At 37.9% G+C, this 11,054-nt stretch overlaps 1 protein-coding gene across 4 annotated transcripts in view; it reads right to left on the reverse strand.

Annotated features, from left to right (window-relative positions):
• The window catches only part of SLC25A21 (solute carrier family 25 member 21), a 420,655-nt gene that overhangs the window by 35,917 nt on the left and 373,684 nt on the right, over positions 1–11,054 (reverse strand). For all 4 annotated transcript variants that reach the window (XR_012073530.1, XM_072962945.1, XM_072962944.1 and 1 more), the window contains exon 7: positions 2,893–3,057. Coding sequence is in view for 3 of the 4 variants with exons in the window: in XM_072962945.1 (XP_072819046.1) it covers positions 2,893–3,057 (165 nt within the window). In the remaining variant the exon portion in view is untranslated. The remainder of the gene's footprint in view (positions 1–2,892; positions 3,058–11,054) is intronic.

Below are 11,054 nucleotides of genomic sequence, written 5' to 3' on the forward strand. Positions count from 1 at the left end.
TCCCCTTCACAAAGGATTGATTTATTATGGTTTAAATTTAAAGAATACTGGTTTCCCAGTTTTGAATCAGGCTTAGATTACAGAACACATAAAATCAACTACTTTGTTGTAGGCAACTCCCCCGCCACTCCGCAAAAAAAAAAAAAAAAAAACCAAACCAAAAAACCCCCATACAACCCACCCCACAGTGTTCATGTAAGTGCAAAAGGAACAGTTCTGGGGGGAAACTTTTATGCAGTTCTTTATGCTAACTGTTTCTACCACCCTCCTTGCCACCCCTACTTCTACCCCATTACTGTCATCAGCACCACCACACTTAACGCTTTCACGGCACCTCAAAATCCACAAACAACTTCACATACTATTTATTCTAATCCTCAAAACCATTTTGTCAGGTGGAAAGAATAATCTTAGCTTTTCAACTTACAGAATAAAGAAACAGAAGCTCAGAGCAGTAAAGTGATTGGCCCAAGATCATTCACCCAGTAAAAGCATCCTCGCCCAGGGATACTGATGACGCCTAGATGTCTTTTTCAAGTCGGACCTCTCCTCTCAAGCTCCAGGACCAACATGCGATCAGCGACTCAACGTCTCCACTTCAGAGTCCAAATGCAATTAAACCTCATTTTCCAGCCTAAGCCCATAATATCCTCCCCAAAACGTGTTTCTTTCAGTGGTTTTCTTTCTCAATGAACAACACCATCATCCTTTCAGTTGTTCAAGCCCAAAACCTATTCATCATCTCTACCCATCACCCCTTTTATCAACATGTATCTAGACTTCACCACACCTTCTAAATATTCTCAAATCTGTCCACTTCTCCTTGTCTTTACCATGAACACTGTAGTCCAAGACCACAGTATCTCACATTGAAATCATTTCCATGTTACACTCTGTCTTCTCCTTGATATCCCCACTCCACCCATCCTCCATGCTGTAGTCAGAGTGATCAGGTAATTCCTCTACTTAAAATCTTTTTTTGGCTTTCCAGTGCTCTTCAGATAAACAGAAGAATCCTTAATGAAGTCTAGAAGGGCCAGTATAGTCTCACCTCTGTACACTGCCAAGGTAAATGAACTCTTTCCATAGTTTTGGAATACTATGATGTCTTTTTTAAAAAACAAAATAAATATTTAAGCTTCTGATTTTTAAAAATAATGCATAACATAATAATGTAAGTGTACTGATTAATTGTAGAATGAATATGCATTTGTGGATTTTTTAAAGCATTAGTAACATATAATCATATATAAATCTTACTGATCTTTCTGAAATTCTTTCTTAAATATAACCATATTCATATTATTGTAATAACATATGCATTAAAATACATGTACAAATATATGTAATAAATATATATTATTTATATGATATTTATAAATTATATACTTAATTTCATTGTGTGTAATTTCTATCTGCTGCAAGCCTTTGGGAGCTAGAGAAATAGAGGCATGAACGTTTCTCCCATGTTGTATGAATTACTCATCTCAGCCTTCTTTAAAAAAGCATCAGCTTCAGGGGTGTGTGATGTGTGCAGCTGCTCAGGGCCGGCACTTAAAAAAGAGCCCATGCTTGGTTTATTGCTCCACTGTGGCTGTCTTAAAATTCTTAATTTTTGAGCATTTTCACTTTGCACTGGGCTCCACAGATTATTTAGCCTGTTCCTGCTAAAAAAATTTTTTTTAATGTATTAAGAGTTGAATTCTCTCATGTCATCTAGGACCAAAGTGTTTACTGTGCTCTGTTTCTGTATTTCATGAACTCGACGGGAGAAGAGCTCTGAGGACCACCAGAGTCGGAACTGTTAGTCAGTGGGGGGATCTACAGGTACCGTGGCCATTCATAGATTTCAGACCATTCAGAGATTTCAACAAAACATGAGTTTATACTCAGTAACTGAGATTTCTAAACACAGTGAAAACTGGTTAACAGTCTTGGCTAATGAGTGAGGCAATGTCAACAGATGGTTAATGTGGAATATGCCTTGGATTTAGCTGTTACTTGAAATAAGTACTGGCCTAGATTGTGAGGGATAGCTGGACAAAGGCAGCTATAACCAACAGTACTTTACAGAATCGGGTGACAGCCACGTTAGACATACTTTTATGCTTTGTAAGAAGTCCTCCAATATCTCTGTACTAAGGAAGATGAAGAACCCTGTGGGAAGCTGCCTGCATGTGAAAAATGTGTCCGCAGCTGATGCTTCCGGAATTGCAACTTTGATTGCAAGCAAGCAATATGATGGTGGGAGAAAATTCTGTGATACTCTAGTAAAAGATGCTCATTTAAAATCAAGTGCTCAATTTAACAAGTGCTACTTTTACCTTGTCAAAGTTGAAAGGCTGCTGCCATTTGGAAGTTACCAGTAAAAATTATTATCTTACATCAAAGGTGAATGATCCTAGAAGAGCTGATTTACTACTTACCCTAATTAACTTAGGTGAATTTAAAAATTAAAACCTCAGTAAGATTTAAATTTTAGGTTTGTTAATTTTTCCCCATGAATTCAGAATTTATTTAGACTATGAAAACTTCAACTTTCTTAAGATAGTTATGATTCTGAGATAAAAACTTAATAATAACATAGTTTCCAGGAACTCCTATTAGTGACAAATGTCATGGAACGTTCTTCAAGAAGATGAGTTTTAGTGTCAGACTTGAGTTCAAGGCTCTGCTTTGCTATTTACTATGTGACTCTGGACAATTTACTTGATCTTTCTAAGCCTTTGGTTCTGATAACAACATTCAATGAACAAGGCTGACGTGAGGATCACATTTGGTAACAGATGTGAGAGTTCAGCACAGTGACGGGGACATAATAAACTCTACAAGTATAGCTGTCCTCATTGATAGGATTTTTCCTCCAGGATTTCAAATCTATGAAATAGTTACCTTATTGGCAGGAATAATGTTTTTGACATTGTAGTAGAAGCCAAAATAAACCATATTGAAAACTCCATGACGTCCCAAAGTTGCTGTAAATCCTTTGTTGAGGCCCCGGAGTCCCAAGCCTTCCTTCTTAATGATGTGTCTGGCGTAACTCATAGTGGATGGTTGCTGTAGGAGAGAGAAGCAAAGCCAGAAAGGTCATCTTCAGGACCGTGAAACAGAGTAAATGACCATTTAAGCTTCCCTTCAAGCCAGAATTATTAGGGACTTTTCTTCCCCCGCAAACAAGAATAATCATGCCTAGATTTGTGCTTTTTAAATAGGGAAACCCCAAAATAAACAAAATTGCATGCATAACAACAGGCCTTAAAGGGAAGATTGTTGGCAAAGAAAACATCTCTTTGGTGGAATTAGTGAAACTAATGTCATATTATCACTTTCTTCACTTTCAACATGTCAATAGTTGCTCCTAATTCTGGATCATCCACATTAATGGAGGGGATTAGCCATACAGATAAACTGGTAATCCCTAACTGTGCATAATCCAGAAGGAATTTATATTTGGCTCCTGAATCTAGCACATTTACTTTTCTAATTATGTTTTCCAAAGTGAATGTTACAATTAGTCTTGATTTCATTGCCACAACAGTTTAAACTGGTGCTAGGTTAGAGATCGGCCATGGAGAAATAGCAGTTGATTGTAGACTTCTTGAAGAAAGTGGGCAATCAGTATGTCTATCACTCGCTGTGATAAATGAAAATTCAATGGTGTTGAGAGTACTGGGGTGCCTTTAATTTACTCCTTTCCAATCCTTTGATTGATTACCCCAGGTTGAAATACCTTAACTGCTGGAATCCAGTCTCTGCTACTTTTAGAACTTGCTGAAGAACTCATTGTAGTTTGCCCTGAGGTTTATAATTCATTACAATATAATTACAACAATTCATGGAGGTTTTTAAGTAATGAGTGACTGTTTCCTTTTGGGAGGTACAGCACAAAGGATATCTCTCCCTCTTAAATTTTGAATACTGAATAGTCAATAAGGGGAAATGTTCAGCATTTAATTATTTTTATTTCCCCAGAAGGCAACCACTGACATGACATTTGTTTGATATTTCACTGGAGCAGGTTGCTTAAACGGTCATGGTAATCGGATGCACTTACTGCCTAAAAGTGTTTTCTTATCATGTGCAATTAAGGCCGTGCCAGCAGAACAGAATAGAACAAATCCAATCAAGTCTTTTCATCCAACTTGTGTTTGCAGCTATGTAATTAACGTGATACATTTAAATGAGCTTGCTTATATAGTAAATCCTATAGTTTTTGCTGATAAATGTTTTTAAAACTCTAGCTACAATTCTACACTCAACTTTATCTTTTCATTTAAGAGGATTAATTACACTCAAGCCTAAGGAAACCCTTTTCTGTAACATGAAAAAATTATATGAGAACAAATCTTAAAACATAAAAGACATTGCATACAGGAAAACCAGAAATTCTCAGAAGGTTAAAGTTCACTCTCTATGCTACAAAATGGGACGTTTTTGTTCGTGTTCTGGCACATTGACTATCAACCCAAATTATTTATTTTGGTTTTCAAAACAGACTTGAGGACAAGTTGAGCAGAAGTTCATTTCCATTGGAAAGACTCTGAAAGTGCTGAACAAACTCCTAGGCACTGCTCTGTAGCTCTGAGGAAGGTAGCCTAGAAGGCATAGGAAAGGAAAGGAGGCAGCTCTCCTGGGGACAGAAGAAACAGGGCAGAAGTGAGGCTGCCTGGGTCCAGACTGACCAGTAAAGGTCCTCTCTGCTTCCAGCCCAAGCTTTCTCGGCATCCTCACCCACTCTGAGGCCCTCAGGGTGTGAGAGATGGTAGAACTCAGAGACCATCTTGATTCCTGAGCAACAGAGCAACCAACAGATTGGATTAAAGTGCAGCTTACCATGGCTTTCCCTAAATAAAGCAGGTATAAAGATGTTCCTATTGTTTAAACATCCAGTGTGTTAAATCATCAAAATTAAAAGAGAAGACTTCTATTAGATCTTGGTGAGGATCAGCAAATATTCAAATGACACTGATGGTCTGTTTACTGATTTTCACTGGCTTGGATGTTCGGTGGGTAGAAAGTAATGAAACACATGGATTTTGACTCAAGTGCCTTGGTGGGTTTGAACTCAGTTGTGAATAATTAAGCAAACAAGAGGACAGCATAGTAGTTAGAAATAGGGGGTTGGAGCCATAGAGCCCAGGGTTTGAGTTTCAGCGATCCTGCTTGCCAGCTGAAGCAGGTTATTTTATCCTCTGATTTATCCTCACTTTACTCATCTGTAAAATAAGGATAATAACAGAATATTCCTCATAGGATCATGGTGATGATAAGCAAGAATGAATTTTGCCCAATGTAAGCATTTACTATATATTAGCTGTTAATAATAATGGCAATTATGCTGATAATAAAAATAGTTATAACAGTAAAATAACACACGGTTTCCTTGTTAGTTGAAGGCAATGACAATCAAAAGGTGGAGGCTGCTTCGAGGGAGAGGAAGGGCATGCATAACTAGCTTCTTCCTGCTCAGTCCTTCTGGGTGTCTTTTCTTTCCAGAGTCCTGGACCCTTGAGACAATGTCCTACAGAAACGCATCCAGAATGCAAGATCATAGGTCTGCTTCCTCTACAACTCAACCAAATCTAACTCCTGGGATGGTGCTCTCCTTCCAGGGCTAGTTCCTCACTCCAGGGCTTTCCTCTCAGGAGCAGCAGATCCTGTAAACTGGCCCCTTCCCTATCCCTTGGTAAGCATCCTTGGTAAGAACTCTCTACTCTATAGGACCATAGAAGCAAGGCTGCAGGGCAACAAAGGTTGGGAAAGGAAAAGCACATTCACTGGGCCTCTACCTCACGTAGTTTATTGACGTCCTAGAGAGCACATTCATGCGTGTTACCAGGTACCTGGAACACAGTAAGTACTCATCAGTGTTGCCCATTATCACAGATGCTTAGTACTTCACATATTATTTAATCCTCTCAACAAGTGTGTGGGATGGATATTATCATTGCCCCCATTTGATAGATGAGGAAACTAAGGTTAAGTTACTTGCTCAAGATCACAGAGCAAGTGGTAATACCAGAGTGCAAACCGAGGCCACCCCCTCAGACTCCAAGTTCGTACTTCTATACTGTACATTCTTCTGCCATCCAACATACCTGATTGTCTCTCTCAACAATCTGCAAGGTGGGAGACAGGTATATTCTCATTTTACCAAGGATTAAGTAATATTCCTGTGGTAAAAATTCTGGTAAATGGCTTAAGCAGAATTCTGCCTCTAACTCAGTGCTGTTCTCGTTGACTCATTTTTGTTATACATATGCAGTAAGATTTTCAGAGTTTGATAATCCAACTGATATAGGTAACAGATAATAAATACAGATATATTTTTTCTGGCAACCTGGGGCCTTGAGATGAAGAAAAACCTAAACTCTAACTCTCATAAGAATTAGAAGTGTGCTTTCTGCTTCATTCAGCGACTGTATCGCACACATAAGCAAATATTTAATTAGAAAGGCAAAACATGACTTCCACGAGGATGCTTAAATAGGAAAATGTAGGATCATTTTGACTAGATCTCTGTAAACACAAGGAATTTTACTAAACTTATTTGGTTACTGGGCTTCCACTTCAAAACAAAATGGTGACTGACTAGCATCATCAGCCAAATGATTCCAATACTATCCAACCCAGCAAGTCACCCACCAATTCAGTTTCCTTCCAATATTTAGATTCACTTCAATTTTCATATTTAGTTACCAGTTGTGGGCCAAACTGCATTCTAACTTTCCTAGATATACCTTTCATTGACTGCACCAGAGCTGCAAGCATGGAGTAAGTGAGTCAGAATGTAGCTAAAGCTGTGATACCACAGTTCTCCACAATGGTTTATCCACAGTTTCCCACCATGGTTTATAAAAATCTTCAGTTTACTAGTACCTGCCAGATGTATTTCCATTTGAAGGAACTCAAAGTCTACTTTAACTGTGACTTCACAATTTACTTACTGCCAGTTGCTAATTCTGATAGCTCCCTGTTCTTTCATGCATGCACCCACTTATTCAAATACCCATTGAGTGCCTATTACATGCCATGCACTGTGCTGTCTAGTACAGTACCTTGTCCATATTCTAGAATTGTAACAAATATTTTTGCTTTGCTTTTTATTTGGAGAGATAAACTGATAAATTTTATGTCTACCCATGAGAATATTCTACAATGGTTATGAAATGTGAAAGCAAATTTCTGTAATTGGTACAGCCACTGTGGAAAACAGTATGGAGTTTTCTCAAAAAAGTAAAAACAGAACTACCATATGACCTAGAAATTCCACTTCTGGGTGTATCTTTAAAAAAACAAAAACACTAATTCAAAAAGACACATGCATCTCAATGGTCATAGCCAAGATATGGAAGCAACCTAAGGGTCCATCAACAGATGAATGGATAAAGAAGATGTGGTGTATATATGCAATGGGATATTACTTGCCATAAAAAAGAATGAAATTTTTGCCATTTGCAACAATAAGGATGGACCTGGAGGGTATTATGTTAAGTGAAATAAGTCAGACAAATACTGTATGATATCACTTACATGTGGAAAATAAAAAATAAAACAAAATAGAGCATTGAACAAAAAAGAAGCAGACTCTCAAATATAGAGAACAATCTAGTGGTTACCAGTAGGGAGAGGAAAGGGAAGAGGGACAAGATAGGGGTAGGGGGTTAAAAAGTACAAACTATTATGTATAAAATAAATAAGCTACAAGGATATTATACAACATGGAGAATATAGGCAATATTTTATAATAACTATAAATGGAATATAACCTTTAAAAAATTGTGAATCATTATGTTGTATTCTTGTAACTTATTTTGTACATCAACTATACCACAATAAAAAATTGAAAGATGTGGTATATATACACAATGGAATACTACTCAGCCATAAAAAGAATGGCATTCTGCCATTTGCAGCAACATGAATGGACCTAGAGAATATTATGCTTGGTGAAATGTCAGACAGAGAAAGACAGATAGCACGATATCACCTGTATGTGGAATCTGAAAAATAATACAAATGAATGTATACAGCAAAACAGAAACAGACTCACAGACATAGAGAACAAACTATTGGGTACCAGTGGGGAGAGGGAAGGGGAAGGGGCATGTTAGGGGTATGTATAAAATAGATAAGCAACAAGGATATATTATAGAGCACAGTGAACTATAGCCATTACCTTGTAACAACTTTTAATGGAATATAAACTAAAAATACTGAATCACTATGCTTATACCTAAAACTTATATAACATTATAAATTAACTATACTTCAATAATTTTTTAAAAATTAAAAGTCCTTAAGAGGCTGACATAAAAGAGAAGATCCTTTGCCTACACAACGCTCCCAGGCACCACTCTGGGGCACTGATTCCTTACTCTCTGAGAGCCCAGGATTACCAACAAATCACTGAGATCACTTATGGCAGCCTGATCTATTTTTTCTGGAGTTCTTCCATCCAACTACTGACCAGAGCTGGCTCTGATAACCTTGTGAGATCACGGACAGAGGTTTTAGGCAGCAGGCATTGTTCCCTGGGTAAATAGCTATCAAAGCATGGCCAGTAGGTAGAGGCATGGGGTGTGTGTCAGTCAATTTCCTCTTTCTCTAAAGCCAGAGAACAGTTCTAGGCACACCATGTCCAAAGACAGCACGCTCCATGTGTATCCTTTACTTGCTTCCTATGGTGAGGGGATTTGGTTGCACTTTAGAGCCGATGGACTAATAAGGGTGTTGCACTGGAGTTCATCACATGACTGGAAAGCAAACCGGATGAGACCTTTATACAGTGGAGTGAGTGTTCATATCTGGGCTGTAAGAAAAATACTGCTTTGTTAAAAAAGAGGAGATCCAGTCTTTACTTAGGTAGGAAAATATCCTTGCTCATTAGGATAAAAGATCATTTAAGCTTTTCATTCCTCAAATAAAGTCTTGAAGCATTTTCATAGATTTGGGAACAAAATGTAAGTGAAAAAAGAAGAATTGGGCTCAAAATCCCAGTTACACATCTCTTTTAGCTTAGATAGGCATTTTGCTAACTCATCATTGCAGTTTATTTTAATAGGGCATGATTATGGACCAAAAAGCATCCAAAATATAATTATATTCCTTCTAAAATTTACATTTGATGAACAGGTCTATTTTTAAATGATCTGTGAGTGGAAAATAATTTGCTCTAAACAAACTCTTCCAGATGCTGAGCCACAAGCTACGTCAACACCGAGTTGCTGCCCAGTAACCATCTGGAGGAACACGGAGTCTTCCGGTGACAGGACGCTGACCCAGCACCTTGCTCTGGCACTGCTGTGGACACAGGGGTGACGGCTCAGAGGAGACTGGCAATGTGCAAGGAGCCTCTGCTTTTTCATGATTCCCTTTTGATTTTCCCTTAAGCATCTTAATTACCCACATTTCTTTATCCCAGTGAAAACTGTGGTTGATGAGAAAGAGACCTCTATGTTAATGCTCAGTCCCTTAGAGCTAATAACTGCATTAGGCTTTATTTTCCCCTCTCTATAACATAGAGATAAAGCCACCAACATTATAGGGATAGTGGGAGGATCTGATTTGATCAAATGTGTGTCAGCACTGGAAGAGATGGAGGGACACACAGCAGTCACCAGAGCAATGGCATTGGAGGGTGGTGGTGGCAGAAATCATCAATTACTTTTTTCATATATAGCTCTGTATTACTTGATTTGTGGAGAAAAAAAGTATCACTTTGTAATTTACAAAATTATATAAATTTAAAAATTCAAATAAAGAAAAAAATATAAGGCGTCTCGCATAGTATCTGGCATATAGTAGATGTTCTGTAAATGGTAGCTATTATCATTACTTCAAAGTCTCAACTCTGAAAGCAAAAATCTAGGGTTCCTGGCACAGCCGAGTGGAAGACTGAAGTCTATTTTTTATAAATGATAATGGAGAGTCATCTTGGCTGCTGCCTTAGGTATTGTTGAAAGATAACCATAGGAATGGATTCATATACATAATTCACTTTTCTGCCCACAAGAATCATAGACTGGAAAGAAATAATTTACGTATGGAGCAGCTTTCAGGCAGTATTTCAAATAGTAATGCAGGGAAAACTTGAACTTAACTCAATACATTATCATGAATGTTGACATGCCCTTGAAGCCGGCTTCTTACTCTATCTGAAAACAGAACCACACACTCTCTCTATATAACTTAACTGTTCTCTTTTTTGAAAGAGATGATGACAAAATCCAGTCCTATTCACTTTGTGTTGTCTCTTAAGAGTGTAACTAAGTTTAAACATTTGTTAACTGCCTATGGAGAAAATAATCACTAAGCTTTGTGATATCGTGTATGATCTAATTGGTCTCTATTAGATTATTAAGCTCCCAGGATAAAGTGTGTAGAGCTATATTTAGTGGTGTTATCCAAGAGCAGACTCAAACCCTGAACTAATTTTTTAAAAGCACCTATTTTTAAAGATTCTACCATCAATGACACATTGGCTGTCTGTTCATTGATCCTTAAAACTGTAGTCACAGAGCATAGGTGAAAGACTAATTATTCCTTTCTTGGGCTGAATATCTTTAAGGACCAAACAAAGGTAAAACAGGTTTTTGAAATTTCCTAAGGGCTTAGTTTCATATTTGGGGGTGAGAATGATTATGTTCATATGTAACGTTGATAAAAATGACAGAGTAGAAGGGAAACCTGTGCCCCATCCACACATCAGAGGCAAATCCTATAGACCTCAAGGGAAGGAAAACATAACCCGTTAGCCAAATAATAACTTTGAAGTAGATTTCAAAGTGGAGAGAAAAACCGGGAAACAATTCATACAAGATTTTGCTCCTGGGGAGAAATTCACATTTTCCAGGCTAGCAGAGAGCATGCCAGCCAAACACCACTTGATTTAGCATAATTGATAAAGGACTTCTAGTTCTTGTAAGTGTACAGGAAAAAAACGATGCACCCAGTTAGAAGGCAGCAGGGTCTTACAAGGACAGCAAGCTACAAAGTCACACTTTCGGCAAGACTGAATGTACAAACCATCCCCAATGGAGAAATCCTCTGGC

This window comes from Vicugna pacos, chromosome 6 (assembly GCF_048564905.1).
Source record: "Vicugna pacos chromosome 6, VicPac4, whole genome shotgun sequence".
Taxonomy (NCBI): Eukaryota; Metazoa; Chordata; class Mammalia; order Artiodactyla; family Camelidae; genus Vicugna; species Vicugna pacos.